The 23071-nt window shown below is 47.8% G+C and overlaps 1 protein-coding gene across 3 annotated transcripts in view; it reads right to left on the reverse strand.

Moving 5' to 3' along the window:
• The window catches only part of ppp1r13l (protein phosphatase 1, regulatory subunit 13 like), a 62349-nt gene that overhangs the window by 4658 nt on the left and 34620 nt on the right, over positions 1-23071 (reverse strand). The window contains exons 1-9 of one of the 3 annotated variants that reach the window (XM_068019264.1): positions 19051-19203; positions 16595-16713; positions 14461-14579; positions 12567-13752; positions 10955-11056; positions 7785-7867; positions 3899-4274; positions 1545-2047; positions 771-908 (exon numbers count right to left, since the gene is read on the reverse strand). In XM_068019264.1, coding sequence (XP_067875365.1) covers positions 771-908; positions 1545-2047; positions 3899-4274; positions 7785-7867; positions 10955-11056; positions 12567-13752; positions 14461-14579; positions 16595-16713; positions 19051-19055 — 2631 coding nt within the window. In that variant the 5' untranslated portion in view covers positions 19056-19203. Of the gene's footprint in view, positions 1-770; positions 909-1544; positions 2048-3898; positions 4275-7784; positions 7868-10954; positions 11057-12566; positions 13753-14460; positions 14580-16594; positions 16714-19050; positions 19204-23071 lie in introns of those variants that run through there. The other 2 variants (XM_068019262.1, XM_068019263.1) reach the window with 2 other exon arrangements.

Genomic DNA, 23071 nt, shown 5'->3' on the forward strand with positions numbered 1-23071 from the left:
GGTTTGTGGTCACACTAGGGAGGGGACAGAGGAGGTTTACGAGGACGTTGCCAGGAATCTTATCTCTGAGGAAAGATTGGATAGGCTGGGGCTTTTGGAACAGAGAAGGCTGAGGGGAGATTTAATTGAGGTGTATAAAATTATGAGGGGCCTGGAAAGAGTGGATGGGAAGGACCTATTTGCCTTAGCAGAGAGGACAATAACTGGGAGGGCCTAGATTTAAAATAATTTGCCGAGGATTAGAGGGGAGTTCAGGAGAAATATTTTCACCCAGGCGGTGATGGAGGATCTGGAAGTCACTGCCTGAAAGGGTGGTGGAGGCAGAAACCCTCAACTCATTCAAAAAAGACTTGGAGATGCTGTAACCTAGAGGGCTACAGAAAAAGAGCTAGAAAGTGGCATCAGGCAGGATGGCTCTTTTGAGGCCGGCACAGACACAATGGGCTGAATGGCCTCTTTCTGTGCCGTACATTTTCTATCTTTCTGGTTCGAACTCTCTGTTCAACACGGCTTAATTGGGAACTGAGCAGCTCCACAGTGACCCTCCCTGGCACTCGAGAGAACTGCAGCTGGGCGGGAACTTCCTCCAAAGGCTGCAGTTACTCCAAGTGCCAGGTGGGGTTACTGTTGGGCTATTGGACCCACAGCCCTGGTGTCCAGATTCTTTTTTAATACATGGATAATCACTGTTTCCTCCTCTTAAAAATACTTCCTCGCTAGGGGCTTAGAATCAAAACCTAAGGTGCCAGAACAATGGACTGTGAATTTACCTCATACACCACCTGCTTCACAACATCCAGCTCCCCAAGCAGTGCAGCGTCCAGTAAAACCACCAGTGGGTTCAAACGTGCCCTCGTTTTCTTGCTCGCCCCAGACCAGCCATCTTGCTTCAGGATCGAACGTTTCACCTGGAAAGGTCCAGAGAAAAGGACACATTAGCACAGACGCTCTCCGCTTGCATTGGGGCACCATGTAGGCGGCACACAAAGGGTTAAATATCAAGCATAAAAGTGTTCTGTGTTTCAGCATCCTGGCTCATCCACAAACTTTCTTGATCATGCCCCCTACATTTACGTCCAAATTGTTAATCTACACCGCAAAAAGCAGGGGACCCAGTACTGAGCCCTGCGGAACGCCACTGGAAACAGCCCTCCAGCCGCTAAAACAGCCATCAACAATTACCCTTTGTTTCCTGCCACTGAGTCAATTTTGTATCCACCTTGCTGCATTTCCCTGGATCCCATAGGATTTTATTTCTTTTAAAACCAGTCTGCCATGTGGAACCTTGTCAAAAGCAATGTTAAAATCCTATAGTCTCCCAGAGTTTGCTAACTTTGCACAGAATCAAGGGCGTGCCAGATTGGACCTGGGCTGGGCCGGGTAAACTCATTTCAGACGAAACTGTGCCATTCAGCAGGATGACCGCACCCAGCCACATCCTTACTCTCTAGGGATGACACAGCAGGACAGGAGCATCAAGGTTTTTAATCACATGCAGCGTGGGTGATCTGCTGGGTGGAGAGCGCGACTGCAGCTGAACTTACAGGCAACGTAGGTGGGGAGGTTGGAGATTCCAGAAATGGAGTCGGAAGAGTGGGAGTGAGGTCGGAGTCTGAGGCGGGTGAGATCTGAGGTGACGCGGGCACGAGGGCAGGGCCCTCGCTCAGCTCCTGCTGCATCTTCTGACTGCTGCGGGTGAAGAGCTTGGTCAGCTGCTGGTACATGCGGGTGCGTTTCTGTACGGGGGGGTACTGCTCCGGCGCCTGGTCGATGGATGTCCGCTTCTTCAGGGCACGAGGGATGGCAGCTCTGATCCGCAGCAACTCCTCCATGTCCTGGATGGCTTCGGTGTCCGGCAGGGAGACCGGCTGGAGCCGTGTGGGACTGAGGGGCCGCGGGACGTTCTCGGGGTTCTCGAGGTCCGCGGCGTCGCTGGGCTGAAGGATGCTGGCAATCTCGGGCTCCACCTCACCTGTCTCCGCCAACGGAAGTGGGGAATGCTTGGCGTCTGAAGGCGAAGGTGGGAAATCGGGCACCTTTCTGCCGACTGTAATAAAAAGGGAAAGAAAACACACTTCAACCACCAAATCGACACCTTAACGGAGCCCAAACCCAATTTACATCTCCTCTTCTAACTTGCACAAGTCCTTTGACCCATCACCCCCTGGGTTCGCTGACCTACACTAGCCCCCCTCCCCCCTCCCCCCGCATCATCCAGCAACACCTCGCTTTCAAAATCCTCACCCTTGTTATTAAATTTCTGCAGGGTTTTGCCTCCTCCCTATCTCTGTAACCTCCTCAAGACCTACAACCCTCCGAGATCTCTGCGCTCCTCTAATTCCAGCCTCTTGAACATCCCCCATTTTAATCACTCCATCATTGGCGGCGGCGCCTTCAGCTGCCTGGGGCCCTAAGCTCTGGAATTCCCTCCCTAAACCTCTCCGCCTCTCTCCTCCTTTAAGACGCTTCTTAAAACCGACCTCTTTGGCCTAGTTTTTGGTCGCCTGTCCCAACGTCTCCTTATGTGGCTCGATGTCAAACCTTGTCTCCTGGGAAGATCCTCAAGTCATTTTACTACATTAAAGCGGTTTTATGTTTTTGACTTTTCATCAGAACACGTTCTGAACAGCCAGTCTTGGCAGGCTATTGAGCCACAGGGGCATCGCTGATTAAATCCACCCGCACGCACGCTTTCCAACTGGGGTTGCAGGACAGAGGGATGTGTAGGACCCTGGGTGATTGTACCCCACCCCAATTCCCAATAGTATGTCAGCGCTGTGCTCAAAAAAAGATAGAACTCTCTCGTAAAGTCTACACTGAGATGCGCTGTCTCAGCACAGATTGAGACCCAGGATCCTCCATCTCCTCTGTCAGTTTAACTACTGGACAGGAGGCTGTGGGGGTTCGAAACCCACTCCACAGACTTGAGCACACAATCCAGGTTGACAGTCCCAGTGCAGTACTGAGGGAGTGCTCAACTGTCAGATGTGCCGGCTTTTGGCTGAGACATTCGCAGGAACTTGCATGTAGGTGGCATCCTCAGCAGAGTAACACCTCCTGAATCTCTTCACAGGAGTGTTATACAAACAAAATTTGACACTGAGCCACATAAGGAGATATCAGAACCGACGAACAAAAGCCTGGTCAAAGAGGCAGGTTTTAAGTCGCACCTTAAAGGGAGAGAGAGGTAGAGACACGAAGAGGTTATCTGTTCAGGTTAAAACTCCCCACAGATGAACAGGGAGTTCACCAGGTGTTCAATATTCCATTGTCAACCAACCCCACCAAAAACAGGTTAACCGGTGATTCAGCTCATTTGCAGGATCACAATGTGCACAAATTGGCTGTGTTTGCCCACGTACGAACAGTGACTACACTTCAAAAGTATTTTGGTGGCTTAGAAGCTCTTTGGGATGCCCTGAGGATGTGGATGACCCTATACAAATGTAGTTCAGTGGGCAGAACTCTCGTCTGAGTCAGAAGGTTGTGGGTTACGGTCCTACTCCAGAGATTGGAGCCCAAGATCCAGGCTGGCACACCCAGTGCAGTACTGAGGGAGTGCTGCACTGTTGGAGGTGCCAGCTTTCAGACGAGATGTTGAACAGAGGCCCCGCCTGTGCACCCCACCCCCCCCTCAGGTGGATGTACAAGATCCCAGGGCACTATCCCGAAGAAGAGCAGGGGAGTTCTCCCCTGTGTCCAGATCAACATTTATCTTTCAGCCAAACATCACAAAAATAGATTATCCAGTCACTATCACACAGCTGCTTGTGGGATCTTGCTGTGCACAGACTGGCTGCTGTTTCTCCCAAGGTTATGAAAGGCGCGACAGTGAACAATGGATCGTCACAGACCACGACAGACAGACAGACAGACACACGTGCAATATGAGCCTCACCATCCTGAGCATGTTGGGGCTGTGGGTATCTCCTCACAGTGGGGGCAGGAGGGTGAATTGGCAGGAGCCTGGCGTGGGCTGGCAGCCTTCTTCGGCTGTTTATGATGGCGGGTCTCATCAGCACTGAGAGCGGCAGGACGTTCCTCCGCTCCTTGATGGGGGAGGCCCGCGGGCCGGCCGGAGGAATGCTGCACCGGGCCAGTATTGGACTGGGCAGATTGGGCCAGGAGGCCTGCGGAGATGGGAGGATGGAGGATCTCTTCTTCTGCTGCTGCGGGTGAGCGGCCTCGTGTCTCCTGGGGGGCAAGCCGATGCTCTTGGGGAGGGTCCCGTATATTTGAATCGAATCGTACGCAATGCTGTGCCCTCCTGCAGCCTAGAGAAAGACAGACAAAATTAATTCACTCTCTCCTCGTGCATCACTTCTTCTCTCATTGCCGTACTACAGCAGTTGCCTCTGCTCCTGCAACACAACATTGTTCCTACGTCAGAGCAGAAACAGGCAATTGGACCCAACTCTTCCAAACTGGTGTTTATACTCCACACGAGCCCCCTCCCACTCCTCTTCAACTCACCCCATCAGCCTCTCCTTCTATTCTTTCTTGCCTCATTGTGTTCATCCAGCTCCCCCTTAAATATATCTATGATATTCACTTCAACTGCTCCCTGTGGTAGAGGGTTCCACATTCTCAGCACCCTCTACGTAGACAAGTTTCTCCTGCATTCCCGATTGGATTTTTTAGTGACTACCTTATATTTCTGGCCTTCGGAATGGTTCAAGTACTTGTCACAGTTCCATCCACTTTGGTTCCAACAATGAGGGCCCTCTATAATTCATTTTTGTTATAATACACCAGGTACTCTCAGCGAGTGACCAGCTTGTTTTAAATTACGGGAATGCTAAGTGCTGTCTTTTCTCTGCACCCTCATCTGTTGACGTTAACCTCCACTCTCTCAGCTCCTCAAAAAAAGTGGAACTCTTCATCACCTTCATCAATCCATTCCCCCAATAATCAGGCTTTCAAAACTAAAGCTTGGCGTCTGTAACGTGTTTATTTATCTTTTACTCTTTCCAAGCTTGGTGTCAATGAGATTGGAAAGAGGTGATCCTGCAATTATTTCCTACATGGTGAGCAGCATCCAGGCTGGTGCCCTAGAAGCAAGTTTTAAAGCCAACCGGTTACTCACGGAGAGGCTGCAGGAGAGTTGGGGGAGTCCCCACCGGGACCTCTGCTCAGATCAGACTGGGGATCGAACTAACAAGATAACTTATTCAAGTTTAGACTGTGAGTGTTTATGATCCCTGCCCCTCCGCTGGGTACCAGTCCTGCTGTTCACAGTGTTATGGTATAGTGTGGCAGCTGGTAGAAGTGGGAAGGGGAGGGGAAGGGGGCAAAGCTGCTGCAGGTGTCTGTGGCGGAGTGTGCAAGAGAAGGGAGAGTAAGGAAGGCCAGGGAGGGAATTTTTCAGGAGTTATCCTTAGCACCCCGGCCAATATTTATCCTTCAACCAACAATAAAAAAAGATGATCTAGTCGCTATCACATTGTTGTTTGTGGGATCTTGCTGTGCACAAATTGGCTGTCCCTTTTCCTACATTACAACAGCGCCTACACTTCAAAGGCTGTAAAGTGCTGTGGGGTGAAAGGTGCTATATAAATAGAACTTCCTTTCTCCTCCGTGGCTCAGTAAACGATGGGCCTCATGCACGCAAATCGCAGCCTCTCTCTCTCTCTCTCTCTCTGTGCTGTTTGGGGCTGCGACTATTTCCTGACAGTGGGAACTGCCGAATTTCTGGCAGCTCTGACGCAGATTGGAAATAATTGGCAAAAAGAAAAGTCAGGCGGGGCGGTGCGGCGCGGCGGGGACAGATGAGAACTCAGTGAGTTGTTAATGATCTGGAACTCACTGCCTGAAAGGACGGTGGAAGCAAATCAGTGACTTTCAAAAGGGAATTGGATAAATGCTTGAAGGGGGAAGAAACGTGCAGGACTATGGGAGAAAGAGCAGGAGAAGCGGGACTAACTGGATAGCTCCTTCAAAGAGCCGGCATGGACAGATGGGCTGAAGGACCCCCTTCACTGCAGTACAATTCTACAATTCCTTTCAGCAGATTCAGTGCTCCACCCTCAGGTGGGGATCTTTCCTCACCTGCTTTCCTTTGTTCCCTGATGCTCGTGCACAAGAAAAATCTGACAAGCGTAGTCTTTTATCCAAGGTGCCAAAATGTGCAGCAGACGCAAAGCAGCACACCCAACCCTCAGGTGTCACTGAAGAGGTTTGGATCTAATTGTAGGTGTCAGTGGTTTGTTACAAGGTGGAATGCACTGTGATAATTGGAACATTATAATTGGAATGTTATTTATCTATCCCACTACAGTTGGAACTCAAAAGTAAGGAAGAGATGCCACAGTTGTAGAACCGTGGTCAGTTCCCACTTGGGGATGTTCGCTGACGATTGCGCAATGTTGAGCACTATTCGTGACTCCTCGGATACTGAAGCAGTCCGTGTCCACATGCAGCAAGATCCGGACAACATCCAGGCGTGGGCTGATAAGTGCCAAGTAATATTCGTGCCACACAAGTGCCAGGCAATGACCATCTCCAACAAGAGAGGATGTAACCATCTTCCCTTGACATTCAATGGCATTACATTCACTGAATCCCCCACTATCAACATTCCAGGGGGTTACCGTTGACCAGAAACTGAACTGGACCCCAGCCAATATAAACACTGTGGCCACAAGAGCAGGTCAAAAGTTGGGAATTTTGTGGAGAGTAACTCACCTCCTGACTCCCCAAAGCCTGTCCACCATCTACAAGGCACAAGTCAGGAGTGTGATGGAATACTCTCCACTTGCCTGGATGGATGCAGCTCCAACAACACTCAAGAAGCTCAACACCATCCAGGACAAAGCAGCCCGCTTGATCGGCACGCCATCTACAAACATTCACTCCCTCCACCACCGACGCACAGTGGCAGCAGTGTGTACCATCTACAAGATGCACTGCTGCATTCGCCAAGGCTCCTTCAACAGCACCTACAAGGGCAAGGGCAGCAGGTGCATGGGAACACCACCACCTGCAAGTTCCCCTCCAAGTCACACACCATCCTGACTTGGGACTATATCGCCGTTCCTTCACTGTCAATAGGTCAAAATCCTGGAACTCCCTTCCTAACAGCATTGTGGGTGTACCTACCCCAAATGGACTGCAGCGGTTCAAGAAGGCAGCTCACCACCACCACCTTCTCAAGGGCAATTAGTGATGGACAATAAATGCTGGCCTGGCCAGCGACGCCCACATCCCATGAAGGAATAAAAACAAACTACAGCATTCAGTTCTGGGCACTGCATCTCAGGAAGGATATATTGGCACTCAAGAGGGCAGATTCACCAGATTAATAGCCATTGGGAAAAGGGTTAAGCTAAGAGGCAAAGGAATACAAACCAAGTTTATGCAACCTAGTTTGAAAGGTTGAAGGGTGATCCAATTGAGGCGTTTACAATGATTAAGGGATTCGATAGGGGAGATACAGAGAAATTATGTCCTCTGGTGGGGGTAAAATACCGAACTAGATGGCATAATATTAAAATTAAAGCATTTATGAGTGAAATCAAGAAGGACTTTTCCACATCGTGGGCTGTGGAAATCTGGAACTCTTTGAAGTTGAGTCAATTAAATTTTCAAGCCTGATATTGATAGATGTTTGTTGGGCAATGGTATTATTGAGCGGTGTGGATCAAAGGTGGGTAAATTGAGTTGCCGTACAGATCAGCCACGATCCAACTGAATGCAGGATGGGCTTGAGCAGCTGAAGCATCTAATTACCCAACGCCACAACAGTCAGTGTTTTCCAGTCGCTTTAGATTCTCACCACGGCTTACCTTGTTTGGTAAAACGGCTAAATCAAGGTCCGTTTGCCTCCAGCTGCCTCCTCGCTTGGCTGCGTTCCAGTTCAGTTCTTGGTCTGAAGTAACACACAGATACAATTAGATTTACTCTGCGCCGGCTCCCTCGGCACTCCAGCATCAGAGACCCTGACCAGTAGTTCAGAAGGGCCTCCAGCCATCGGCCTCCCTCAGCAGGCTTGTACCCAGAGGCTAAGGCCTTGTGTTCCCAACTTCCTTCAGCAGCTTGGTACAGGGATGCAGCTGGACACCATCAGACCTTTGCCTCTCGGCTTGCTTGGCAACTTGCGGCCAATGAATTGTGGTCAGTGAACACTGGATGCTTTTGCTGTGTGAAGTGGTAGGATGTGGGAAAGCCAATGAGAGGGGAACAGGAAGAGGCCATTCAGCCCCTCGAGCCTGTGCTGCCACTCAATTCAGTTTTTTTAGATTAGAGATACAGCACTGAAACAGGCCCTTCGGCCCACCGAGTCTGTGCCGAACATCAACCACCCATTTATACTAATCCTACACTAATCCCATATTCCTACCAAACATCCCCACCTGTCCCTATATTTCCCTGCCACCTACCTATATTGGTGACAATTTATAATGGCCAATTTACCTATCAACCTGCAAGTCTTTTTTTTTGGCTTGTGGGAGGAAACCGGAGCACCCGGATAAAACTCACGCAGACACAGGGAGAACTTGCAAACTCCACACAGGCAGTACCCGGAATCGAACCCGGGTCCCTGGAGCTGTGAGGCTGCGGTGCTAACCACTGCGCCACTGTTATGGCTGATCTGTACCTTAACCTGCCTTGGATCCTTTTTAACCCCTACCCAACAATAATCAATCAATCTCAGGTTTGATGATTTTAATTAACCCCAAGCCTCAATAGCTTTTTGTGGGGGGAGACTCAGAATAGTTACAGCACAGAAGGAGGCCATTCGGCCTGTTGTGCCTGTGCCAGCTCTCTGCAAGAGCAACTCCCACTCCCTTTTCCCCGTAGCCCTGCAAATTCTCTCTCTTCAGATAATTATCCAAATCTCTTTTGAAGGCCTTGATTGAATCTGCCTCTACCTTGCTCTCAGTGCATTCCAGATCCTAACCACATGCTTCCCGACATCATCCCCAGACACACACGTGCACATTCTTATTTTCCACTCAGGGATCACGGGAACAGAAATGCCTCTGGCTAAGTTCAGTGTGGCACCTACAGCTCTAATTTCCTGGTTCGAGTCCTCTAGCATCACATCCAGGAGATGCATTTTCCCACGATACATTTCTCCGCTATTTGTCATAGAGTGATACAGCACTGAAACAGGCCCTTCTGCCCACCGAGTCTGTGCCGACCAACAACCACCCATTTATACTAATCCTACATTAATCCCATATTCCCTACCCCACCCCCACAATTCTCCTACCACCTACCTACACTAGGGGTAATTTACAATGGCCAATTTACCTATCAACCTGCAAGTCTTTGGCTGTGGGAGGAAACCGGAGCACCCGGAGGAAACCCACGCAGACACAGGGAGAACTTGCAAACTCCGCACAGGCAGTACCCAGAATTGAACCCGGGTCGCTGGAGCTGTGAGGCTGCGGTGCTAACCACTGCGCCGCCCCAAATAGACTTGTGTGCAAGTCTGTTTCTTAGCTAAGGCACCAGGGATGACCAGAAAATCTGGGCTTGCTCTCCTTCAAGTACAAAAGGAGATGGGAAGATTTAACAGAGACGTTCAAAATTATGAGGGGTAGGAATAAGGAGAAACTGTTTTCAGTGGCAGGAGAGTTGTTAACCAGAGGACACAGATTTAACACAAGTGGTAAAAAAGCCAGGTAGGAGCTGAGAAGAATTTTTTTTTTAATGCAGTGAGGTGTGATTTGAAGTGCGCTGCCTGGAAGTTGGAAACAGATTCAATAGTAATTTTCAAAAAGAGAACTGGACAAATACTTGAAAGGGAAAATTTTACAGAGTTATGGAGAAACAGCACAGTAGTTCCGCTATTCTAAAGGGGATGCGGGAGCAGAGGGACCTGGGTGTGTATGTGCATGAATTGTAGGTGGCAGGACAGATTGAGAGCACGGTTAATAAAGTATACAGCATCCTAGGCTTCATTAATGGGCGGCACAGTGGCGCAGTGGTTAGCACCGCAGCCTCACAGCTCCAGCGACCCGGGTTCGGTTCTGGGTACTGCCTGTGTGGAGTTTGCAAGTTCTCCCTGTGACCGCGTGGGTTTTCACCGGGTGCTCCAGTTTCCTCCCACAGCCAAAGACTTGCAGGTTGGTATGTAAATTGGCCATTGTCAATTGCCCCTAGTATAGGTAGGTGGTAGGGGAAGGTGGGGATGTGAGAGGGTAATGGGATTAATGTAGGATTAGTATAAATGGGTGGTTGATGGTTGGTACAGACTCGGTGGGCTGAAGGGCCTGTATCTCTAAATAAATAAAATAAAATTCATAGGGGCACAGAGTACAAAAGCAAGGAAGTTATGTTCAACTTGTACAGAACACTGGTTCAGCCTCAACTGGAGTATTGTGTCCAGTTCTTTAGGAAAGATGTGAAGGCGTTAGAGAGGGTGCAGAAATGATTCATGAGAATGGTTCCAGGGATGAGGGATTTCAGTTACATGGCTAGAATGGAGAAACTGGGACTGTTTTCCTTGGAGAAGGCTGAGAAGAGATTTGATTGAGCTGTTCAAAATCATGAGGGGTCTGGACAGAGTAGATAGAGAGAAACTGTTCCCATTGATGGAGGGATCAAGGCTGAGAGGGCAAAGGAAGCAAGGGCAACATGAGGGAAACCTTTTTCACACAGTGAGTAGTTAAAATTTGGAATGCACTGCCTGAGAGCGTGATGGAAGCACATTCAATTGAAGCTTTCAAAAGGGAATTGGATAACAGGGTTGTGGGGAGAAGGCAGACGAGGGGCACAAGGTAAATCGCTCTTTCAGAGAGCCAGTGCAGACACGGTGGGCTTAAATGGCCTCCTCCTGTACTGTAACAATTGATACTGAAATTGACTAATTAAACTCTTTCAAAGAGCCAGCATGGTACGACAGACCGAATGGCTTCATTCTATGCTGCACCATTCGAGGATTTTGAAGTTATCAAATCCAAATTAAAGTCAATTAGTTAAATTGTTTCCCAGAAACAAGACCTACTTTTTTCGTAGCTGGGGGTCTGCGAAGGTTTCTTCTCGTATGCTATGTCCAAATCAGCCTCGGCCCACACACCAGGCGCTTTCTTTTTTTTCAAAGAGTCCCCTGTGAGAAACGAATGAGTATATTTAACCCACAATCATTTCTCCAGATTCAGTGAACTGTCGAGGATTGGCATCAGTGGGAATGTACAGAGTGCTGACAACGACAGTGCAGTTACACGGTGAGTGATCCTCACCCTGAATAAACAGTCATTCTGTACAGTTACACAGTGAGTGATCCTCACCCTGAATAAACAGTCACTCTGTACAGTTACACAGTGAGTGATCCTCACCCTGAATAAACAGTCACTCTGTACAGTTACACAGTGAGTGATCCTCACCCTGAATAAACAGTCACTCTGTACAGTTACACAGTGAGTGACCCTCGCCCTGAATAAACAGTCACTCTGTACAGTTACACAGTGAGTGATCCTCACCCTGAATAAACAGTGTCTCTGTACAGTTACACAGTGAGTGATCCTCACCCTGAATAAACAGTGACTCTGTACAGTTACACAGTGAGTGATCCTCACCCTGAATAAACAGTCACTCTGTACAGTTACACAGTGAGTGATCCTCACCCTGAATAAACAGTGTCTCTGTACAGTTACACAGTGAGTGATCCTCACCCTGAATAAACAGTGACTCTGTACAGTTACACAGTGAGTGATCCTCACCCTGAATAAACAGTGACTCTGTACAGTTACACAGTGAGTGACCCTCACCCTGAATAAACAGTGACTCTGTACAGTTACACAGTGAGTGATCCTCACCCTGAATAAACAGTGTCTCTGTACAGTTACACAGTGAGTGATCCTCACCCTGAATAAACAGTGACTCTGTACAGTTACACAGTGAGTGATCCTCACCCTGAATAAACAGTGACTCTGTACAGTTACACAGTGAGTGACCCTCACCCTGAATAAACAGTGACTCTGTACAGTTACACAGTGAGTGATCCTCACCCTGAATAAACATTCACTCTGTACAGTTACACAGTGAGCGATCCTCACCCTGAATAAACAGTCACTCTGTACAGTTACACAGTGAGTGATCCTCACCCTGAATAAACAGTCACTCTGTACAGTTACACAGTGAGTGATCCTCACCCTGAATAAACAGTGACTCTGTACAGTTACAGTGAGTGACCCTCACCTTGAATAAAGTACTTGGGCAATTGGAAGCTATCTATTATATCCCAGTGCAAATTAGTGTCTAGGGCTGCAATTAAACAGGTAAATCTACAGTTAAACAATGAATAATCTTTAACTTGCTGAATATACAGTGACTTTTCATAGTTGCACAGTGACCCTCACCTTGAACAGGAACTCTGTGCAGTTGCACAGTGACCCTCGCCCTGAATAATTGGTAACTCTGTCCGATCTGAGATCAACTAACTTAGCGCCGGGTGGGGATGGAATTTGCCACCTTCCCGATCAGAGCCACACTGCATTTACCCACTGAACCACTGGGCCGGTGGGGGATAAGGATAAAGGGGGAAGGGGGAAAGTCGATACCTTATTTTACATTTGAGCTCCACATTACAGTCAAGGTAACACATCGCACATCTTCACCTGTATTGATGTAGTGCGATCCAGGATCGGGTGTGAAGCTCGCCTTCTGTCTTCCGCCCAGCGAACCATCCTCTGCTTCATGAACGTTCTCATGGGGATTGATTCTGGTAAATGGATCTGTTGAGTAGCAGGCTCTGGGGTAGGTCGACGGGCTCTGACCATATACGCCTGGGTGGTGAGGGGACGAGCGCTCCAAGGTGCCACTGGGAGAAGATTGATGCTCATGCACAGGGTACATGAGCGGGTGCAGGGAAGTGACAGGTTTCTCAAGCTGAGTCATGGGGTTAAACCCTGCTCGGCGAGAGGGTGCGCGGTCTGATTGAGTGCGTTGTTCCTGCTGTGAATAAAGCATTGGAGAACCAGGCATCATTGGGCGCGGAGAGGGTGCGCGGTCTGATTGAGTGCGTTGTTCCTGCTGTGAATAAAGCATTGGAGAACCAGGCATCATTGGGCGCGGAGAGGGTGCGCGGTCTGATTGAGTGCGTTGTTCCTGCTGTGAATAAAGCATTTGGGGACCAGGCATCATTGGGCGCGGAGAGGGTGCGCGGTCTGATTCAGTGCGTTGTTCCTGCTGTGAATAAAGCATTTGGGGACCAGGCATCATTGGGCGCGGAGAGGGTGCGCGGTCTGATTCAGTGCGTTGTTCCTGCTGTGAATAAAGCATTTGGGGACCAGGCATCATTGGGCGCGGAGAGGGTGCGCGGTCTGATTGAGTGCGTTGTTCCTGCTGTGAATAAAGCATTGGAGAACCAGGCATCATTGGGCGCGGAGAGGGTGCGCGGTCTGATTCAGTGCGTTGTTCCTGCTGTGAATAAAGCATTTGGGGACCAGGCATCATTGGGCGCGGAGAGGGTGCGCGGTCTGATTGAGTGCGTTGTTCCTGCTGTGAATAAAGCATTTGGGGACCAGGCATCATTGGGCGCGGAGAGGGTGCGCGGTCTGATTGAGTGCATTGTTCCTGCTGTGAGTAAAGCATTGGGAGTGTCATCGGGTTGAAACTGTAGGGAGGGGGAGGCTGATGGGGTGGTAACAGTGGTGTGTAGGTTTGTGACAGCTGTGGGGACTGGCTTCGAGTCACACTAACAATGGGCAATAGCTCATCGTAATTACTCTGTGATTCGGACTTGCTTGAGCCGTACGTGTTGGATGCTGTCGGACGGGTCGACAAGTGAATTTTTTCATCAGTCTGAAATTTTTAAAAAAACGCAGAACTTCAAAATGTGAGGGTTCCCATGGAAGGTTATTCGACCTCAAACTCAAACTCTCTTTTCCCATAGATGCTGCCTGACCTGCTGAGTGTTTGCCAACATTTTCTGTTTGCATTTCATAGTTCCAGCATTCGCTAGTACCTTCCTTGTGTTGAACAAGTGTGTACAGCCCAGCAATGGGTAGCACAGAATTTCATTTTCAGGGGCAGGCAACACTCTCGCCTCCGCGTCACAAGGTTCTGGGTTCATGTCCAACGGACCGCAAAAAAAAAAACAAGGTTGACATTCCAGTGCAGTACAGAGGGAGTGCTGCACCGTCGAAGGTGCCGTCTTATGGATGAGACATTAAGCCGAGGCCCCATCTGCCTGTTTGGGTGGAAGTGAAAGATCCCATGGCACTATTCAAAGAGGGAGCTCCTTATCCCTTAACCATCATCACTAAAAGATTATCTGGCCATGATCACATTGCTGTTTGTGGGATCTTGCTGCGTGCAAATTGGCCACTGCGTTTCCAATATTGCAACAGTGTCTACACAAATAAAAAGTACTCCATTAGGCTGTAAAGCACTTTTGGATGGTCTGGGATAGCGAAAGGCACCATATAAATGCAAGTTTTTTCCCCCCCAATATTGCCTCTCCCGCCTCCCCAGTGCCCAAGCTCTCCCCCACCCCGAGTCCTTGCTTACCTCGACTTCCTGCTGCGTGGACCACATCGACTGCAGCTCCTGTGATAGTTTGTCCAGTTTATACGTCGCCTCACTGAGCTTCGTCTGCTCGGACTGAAGCAAGAAGCCCGTCTGACATTCTTTATATTGGGGAAAAACAGAAACACAAAACAAGAGGGAGAGGCGTCAGTGAACGAGACACAAGAGAGATTGGAGAACCCAGGAGCAGTTTCGTCATTAAAGAGTCTGGTGCTGCCAGGAACGTCACACTCAAAGGTGATGATCTTACAAAACAAGAGGAGGCCATTCAGCCCCTTGAGCCTGTTCCGCACCATTCAATTAAACCATGGCTGATCTGTGGTCTAACTCCATTTACATGTTTCATATCCCTTAATACGCTCACCCAACAAAAATCCATCAAACTCAGTTTTGACGTTTTCAGTTAACCGCCAGCCTCAACAGAGTTTATTTTTGCACGGGATGCGTGGGGAGCGTTCAAGATTCCCACCAACCTTTGTGTGGTGAAGTGCTTCCTGACATCATCCCTGAGTTGCCTAGCTCCAATTTTAACATGATGGCCCCTTTGTTCTGGACTCCCACCCCCCTACCAGAGGAGATAGTTTTTCTCTCTCTATTTTCCCAGGAAAACCCTTCCATCATCTTAAACACTTCAATTAGATCATCCCTTAATCTTCTATACTGGAGGGAATACAAGACTAGCCTGTACAACCTGTCCTCATAATTTAACCCTTTGAGACCCACTATCATGCCATTGAAACTGCACTGCAGCCCCTCCAATGCTGAAATAGCTTTCCTGAGGTGTGGTGCCCAGAACTGAACACAGTTACTCCAGATGCCATGAACTTATTGAGTGGTAGAGCAGGCTCAAGGGACCGAGTGACCTACTCCTGCTCCTAATTCGTACGCTCGTATGAACAGTCCCCGGCATTTACAGTGGACATTTTCACGCGCAAATTTACCCGCTACGCGCAATGGCCCTATAATGGGATAGTGACGACAGTTCTCTTATATACTGCAGATCACTGTTGAAGAAAATACATACAACTGCTTAAAGCACAAATTCTAATACATATGTACCAATTAAAGGGGATTAGAAGGGTTTAAGTAGACAAAAGGTACCTGGAGCTTAAAGGGGATGGAGATTCAAAGGAAGCAAGCTTTTAAGACGGCTAAAAATGTTGAGGATTTGCTGCATCAAGCACGAGAGCAAAAGTGTGACTTCAACACGGTCTTTGTAGCAGATGCACTGCGGAGGGGGAAAGGCACATGTAGGAGAGGAGTGAGTTCTGGAAGGGTAAAACTCTGGATGGAAACCACTGTTGATGGAGAGCAGGGGAGTTCTCCCCACTGTCCTGGGCTAATATTTATCCCTCAAGCAACATCACAAAACACAAATAATCTGGTCGTTATCACATTGCTGTTTGTGGGATCTTGCTGTTCACCAATTGGCGGCTGAGTTTCCTACAAAAGTGGTTACTCTTCAAAAAAGTACTTTATTGGCTGTAAAGCACTTTGGAACCTTCCGAGGTTGTGAATGGTGCTATATAAATGCATGTCTGTCTTTCTTTATATCTCAGCCCCTGGTAAGCTCACTGATTCCTACCCTTGAGCAGGTTCCTGTCAGTGGAAGGCAGCTCAGAAAGGGCTATTGGAAAAGCTGACCATCCACTCAATCACAGCTCAGGGAAAAGAAAATATCTATGCAATGTTATGAGGCATTTGCTCCACATTGGGCATTAGTGCCCTTGCGGTCAGGGAGTGGAACACACAGAGCCTTGGGCTCCACCTACGGCTTGCAACTCGTGCATGTTGAGGTTGGTGGGGGTGGGGGGAGTGGAGAGGATAAGTGCGATGCTCTCCACAGTCGATTGCCCAGGGTCACTTGTGGCTCAGTACCAGTGGAGTGGACACTGCTTGTGACCCACATGTCAACAAGAGTCAGTGTCTTCGGGGGAAGAGGGGGAGGAAGTACAAGGATTGTCCTCAAAAAAACATTCTACAGAAAAACAGACGCTTAAAACTTTCAATATAGCCATTGCAAAAATGGTGATGGGACGGTTTTAATCACCATCTTGGTTTAAGGCATCCCCACTTAATCTGCAATAGGGCCAAGCCGATATGGAGAGAGACTCACCCAACATGGAAGGGAACATGTTCACGGGCGAAGGGCTGACTTCAAGCCGTTCGTCTGTCATCCTTTTGCGAGCGTATGGCGTGCTGGTAGTGCACAGCTGGTCCAGTAAGACGGAGGTTCTAAAGAGAAAACAGGAAACGTGAATTCACAAGCGTTAACATGACTGGTTGAGCCAAGGTGCACCAAACAGGACTACTACGACTGCTAACAGGACAGAGGGTCTCAGCACTGAATGTGTCCATCATGGCTCAGTGGGTAGTGTTCTCACCTCAGACAGAAGATCGTGAGTTCAAATCACACTCCAGAGAGCGCATAATCCAGGCCGACACTCCAGTGCAGAACCGAGGGAGTGCTGCATTGTTGGAGGTGCTGTTTTTTGGATGAGACATTAAACCCTGTCTTCCCTCTCAGGTGGGTGTAGAATAGGTCCCATGTCTGTATTTCCACGAGCAGACGGGAAATATTTGTACCTCAGCCAACATCTCTAGTCATTATCACATTGCTGTTTGAGTTATACAGCACAGAAACAGGCCCTTTGGCCCATTGTGTCTGTGCCAGCCAAAAGCACCTAACTATTCTATTCCCATTTTCCAGCACTTGGCCCGAAGCCTTGTATGCTATGACGTTTCAAGTGCTCATCTAAATACTTCTTAAATGCTGTGAGGGTTCCTCCCTCTACCACTTCTTCAGGCAGTGCGTTCCAGATTCCAACCACCCTCTGGGTGAAAACATTTTTCCTCAAATACCCTCTAAACCTCCTTCCCCTTATCTTAAATCTATGCCCCCTGGTTATTGACCCCCTCCGCTAAGGGAAAAAGTCTCTTCCTATCTAACCTATCAATGCCCCTCATAATTTTGTATACCTCAATCAGGTCCCCCCTCAGCCTTCTCTGCTTCAAGGAAAACAACCCTAGCCTTTTCAGTCTGTCTTCATAGCTGAAATGCTCCAGCCCAGGCAACATCCTGGTGAATCTCCTCTGCACCCACTCCAGTGCAATCACATCCTTCCTATAGTGTGGTGCCTTGAACTGAACACAGTACTCCAGCTGTGGTCTAACTAGCGTTTTATACAGCTCCATCATAACCTCCCTGCTCTTATATTCTATGCCTCGGCCAATAAAGGCACTTATCCCATATGCCTTCCTAACCACCTTATCTACCTGTGCTGCTGCCTTCAGTGAACAATGGACAAGTACACCAAGGTCCCTCTGACACTCTGTACATCCATTGTATATTCCCTTGCCTTGTTAATCCTCCCAAAATGCATCACCTCACACTTCTCAGGATTAAATTCCATTTGCCACTGCTCTGCCCATCTTACCAGCCCATCTATATTGTCCTGTAATCGAAGGCTTTCCTCCTCACTATTTACGACACCACCAATTTTCATGTCATCTGCAAACTTACTGATCATACCTCCTATTCTTTTTTTTCTTTTGGGCCTCCTTATCTCGAGAGACAATGGATACGCGCCTGGAGGTGGTCAGTGGTTTGTGAAGCAGCGCCTGGAGTGGCTATAAAGGCCAATTCTAGAGTGACAGGCTCTTCCACAGGTGCTGCAGAGAAATTTGTTTGTCGGGGCTGTTGCACAGTTGGCTCTCCCCTTGCGCCTCTGTCTTTTATCCTGCCAACTACTAAGTCTCTTCGACTCTTAGTACCTCCTATATTCACATCTAAATCATTACAAACTACAAACAGCAAGAGTCCCAGTACCGATCCCTGTGGTACACCACTGGTCACAGGCTTCCACTTGCAAAAACAACCCTCGCCCATCACCCTCTGCCTCCTGCCACTAAGCTAATTTTGGATCCAATTTGCCAAATTGCCCTGGATCCCATGGGTTCTTACCTTCTTAACCATACGGGACCTTATCAAAAGCTTTACTGAAGTCCATGTAGACTACATCAACTGCTTTACCCTCATCGACACATCTAGTCACTGCCTCGAAAAATTCAATCAAGTTAGTTCGACACGATCTCCCCCCGACAAAGCCATGCTGACTATCCCTGATTAATCCCTGCCTCTCCAAGTGGAGATTAATCCTGTCCCTCAGGATTTTTTCCAATAGTTTCCCAACAAAACTTTTCCAATAATTTGTGGGAGCTTGCTGTGCACAAAATGGCTGTAAGCAAATAAAGTGCTTTGGGACGTCTCAAGGTCATGAAAGGAATTCTTTCCTTGAAGGTTTCTGTGAAAGGAAGACTGTTCTCTGTCTAAGTAGAGACCTAGGGCACAGTCTGGGTTTTCCTACCACAGTCAAATGAAATAAACATAAAAACTACAGTGACAAAACACAATCTATAGCTTCAAAGGGGATCCTGACAAAGGCAGTGGACCGCACATGTAGAAAAACTAATCGACCTGTCCTGTTAGCAACCGCCTTTAAATCAGTAATTAGACACTTAGATGAAATGTTTCTCACAACGAAATCAGACAAGGAATCGGCAACTACTTACAACATGAATAGTCTTGTTAACTGACAGCTGGGGGGTTGTGGAATTGGTTATTAATTAACAGCCAATTAAATCCTCCAATCGATCCTGTGCCTTCGGATGGTACGATGAGTAGGTGGAGACAGAGGACTGACTGTGACTGCAACACTGAAGTGCGAACTGCACTGATCAAACACAGCTCATGTGAAGACCTGTATATCCCATTAGTTGGACCCACCCAGGTTTTATGGTTTATCGTTGAGTTTCTGGGTGGAGTGACCACTCCCACTGATCTCTCTGGTTGTTGTGGTGCGCAGAAAGGGTGCAGCCACCTTCACTGCTCTTTCACAAGATTTCCACTGTGCCAAGCCAAGTCAAGCAAGTTAAATCAGCTGTGCTTAGTTTGGCAGCATCACTGGACTTAGGGACAATAGGCTCCAGATGAAAGGGGAAGTGGGGAAGTGAAAGGTTCCCAGCACCTGATCGCTATCTAATGACCCCAGTGAGCGGAAAGTACATGTGTGAACGCAGGACGAGGGTAGGAGCAGGCTCACTGTGATGCCCTTCTCAGTTGAACACCTCGCTAAGAGTTTTATAAATTCTTTCATGGGATTTAGACGTCGCTGGCAAGGCCAGCATTTGTTGCCCATCCCTAATTGCTCTTGACAACTGAGTGGCTTGCTCAGCCATTTCAAAGGGCCGTCAAGAGTCAACCACATTGTTGTGGGTCTGGAGTCACACAAAGGCCAGACCAGGTAAGGACGGAAGATTTCCTTCCCTAGAGGGCATTAGTGAACCAGGTGGGTTTTTACAACAATTGATGATAGTTTCATGGCACCATTACTGAGACTAGCTTTCAATTCCAGATTTTTATTCATTAAGAATGGCAACTCAGAGGAAGTACAAGAGAAGGTGCTGGTGATCCTTGGAAGTGTAGATGAGAGAAGCCCCATCTCCCAAATTATCAGGTGTCCTTTGTCTGGGACAGTCTCTGAGATGCAATAAGACTGACCAAGAAACACCTCTGACACCCCAAAGGGTGATTTGCCAGTGGATCAAATTCCTTCCTATTTACTCTCCCCATATCATATCCCGAAAGATCAAACCCCTTCAGATTTGTTCTCATTGTGTTGAATCCAATGGATCAAACTCTTTTGTCATTTGCACCCACCTCTAGCACCTCAAACTTACTCTCAATCACTTCCACTGTACATGATCCCAACAGAGCAAACCTTGTCTCATTGTATAAAAACCCAATGAATCAAACACCATCTCATTCACTCCGAGAATATAGCACCCAATACGTCAAACTCCTTCCCATTGTAGAGAATTCCAATGGTTTAAATCCCTTTCCAATAGCTCCCACTTTATAGAATCGCAATAGATCAAACGCCCTTCCCATTGAATAGAATCCCAATGGAACAAACATCTCTCTTCGCATAGAGACAGAGAACAGAAAGGTGGGATATAAAGGAGTGGTTCAAACAATTTTACATAATTGAGAGATTTACAAATAGTTTATAGAGATACTAGCATCAGAACTCAGAATTAAATTCCTGCCTATTAAATACCACCTCCACACCCCCCCCCCACCCCCAGTTCTCGCTGTTGCACAACTTTAAGAACATTTCAATTAATCTATCTCCACTAGGTTTCCAAAACAGTCCAAGGTGTGGTTTCTAACCCCAGGCGGTCACAGCACAATTATCATTTTCAATGCTCAGATAATCTCTCGCTCAGTCTCAAGACTATTTACAGCTAACTCACAATACAGGCACTCTGATGATTTTTAACAAACTGACACTACCCTAGCACAGGAGTTCCCAACCTTTTGGATTCTGAGCCCCTCCTCCTATGTCATAAAAATTCCAAAGACCCTTGCAACACAACATTAAAAAAACTATCTTTGCATCTAAACATATATATATTTACTATTTTTATTTTACTTGCAACTTAACTGCTATCCTCCAGTCTTTCCCCATCTTGGGCCAAGATTCTCCCTTTCCTCCACACTCTGACTGATCAGAGACAGAACCACAGAAAAATTACGCCACAGAAGGAGGCCTTTCAGCCCATCGTGTCTGTGCCGGCCGAATGAAAACTAGCCGCCCAATCTAATCTTAAACCGAACTAAGTAAAATAATAAATGTCGTTCCAATTTTCCACATCGAGTTTTGAAGAATGAGGGGTGATCTTTATTTATTTAGAGATACAGCACTGAAACAGGCCCTTCGGCCCACCGAGTCTGTGCTGACCTACAACCACCCAGTTATACTAACCCTACAGTAATCCCATATACCCTAGCACCTACCTATACTAGGGGCAATTTACAATGGCCAATTTACCTATCAACCTGCAAGTCTTTGGCTGTGGGAGGAAACCGGAGCACCCGGCGAAAACCCACACGGTCACAGGGAGAACTTGCAAACTCCGCACAGGCAGTACCCAGAATTGAACCCAGGTCCCTGGAGCTGTGAGGCTGCGGTGCTAACCACTGCGCCACTTGCCCACCCTTATTAAAACATACAAGATGCTGAGGGGGCTTGACAGGGTAGATGCTGAGAAGATGAGAAGAAGTGGGGGAATCTCGAACTAGGGGACATAGGTACAGAATAAGGGGACACTCATTTAAAACTGAGATGCGAAGGAATTTCTTCTCTCAGAGGGTAGTGAATGTCTGGAATTCTCTATCCTAGGGAGTTATGGAGGCTAGATCACTGAGAGTATTTAAACAGGAGGTACATAGATTTTTGAAATATCGGGGAGTTGAGGGTTATGAGGAGCTGGCACGAAAGAGGAGTGGAGGTCTGGGGCAGATCAGCCATGATCAGGCTTGAGTGGCCGAATGGCCTACTCCTGCTATTTCTTATGTTCTTACACACTAGAGATTCACACACACACATAGGTTACACACTGCGGAAGGGTAGATTGGTTGAGTTAAAGTCCATAGAAAAAAGGAGTATATACAGTCTGTGGAGTTTGGTGATTCTAAGGCTTTTAGTTTGAAGAGATATGACTGATTCTCAGATAATTATCCAACAATTTATAAGACCTTTGTACCTTGAGCAACCCATGCTCACATACAGCAAGATGCATGGTCAATCAACGTTCAGGTTTGGGCTGCTAAGTGGCAAGTAACATTCACATCATAGATGTGCCTGGCAAAAAAAATTTACACCACAAAAGGAGGCCATTCAGCCCAACGTGTCCATGCCAATCGACAAAAGAGCAACCCAACCTAATCCCATTTTCCTGCGTTAGGTCCATAGTCCTGCAGATCACGGCTCTTCAAGTACTTTTTAAAAGTGGTGAGAGTTTCAGTCTCTACCATCCTTTCAGGCAGTGATCTACAGATCCCTACCACCCTGTGGGTGAGAAAGTGTTTCCTCATCTCCCTGCTAATCCTTCTACCAATTAATTTAGATCTATGCCCCCTGGTTTTAGGCCCCTCTGTTAAGGTAAATAAAATAGATCGTCCCTATTTACTTCATTCAGGCCCCTCAGTTTCATACAACTCAATTAGGTCATCCCTCAGCCTCCTCTATTCCAAGGAAAACAACCACAGCCGATTGCAATCTTTCCTCAGAGCTACAATTTTCCAGTCCTGGCAACATACTTCTGTACCCTCTCCAGTACAATTACATCTTTCCTGTCATGCAGTGACCAGAACTCTACATACTACTCAAACTGTGGTCTAACTAGTGTAGTTATACAGTTTAGTTTAGAGATACAGCACGGAAACAGGCCCTTCGGCCCACCGAGTCTGTGCCGACCATCAACCACCCATTTATACTAATCCTACACTAACCCCATATTGCTACCACATCCCCACCTGTCCCTATATTTCCCTACCACCTACCTATACTAGTGGCAATTTATAATGGCCAATTTACCTACCAACCTGCAAGTCTTTTGGCCTGTGGGAGGAAACTGGAGCACCCGGAGAAAACCCTCGCAGACACAGGGAGAACTTGCAAACTCCACACAGGCAGTACCCAGAATTGAACCCGGGTCGCTGGAGCTGTGAGGCTGCGGTGCTAACCAC

This window comes from Heterodontus francisci, chromosome 40 (assembly GCF_036365525.1).
Source record: "Heterodontus francisci isolate sHetFra1 chromosome 40, sHetFra1.hap1, whole genome shotgun sequence".
Taxonomy (NCBI): Eukaryota; Metazoa; Chordata; class Chondrichthyes; order Heterodontiformes; family Heterodontidae; genus Heterodontus; species Heterodontus francisci.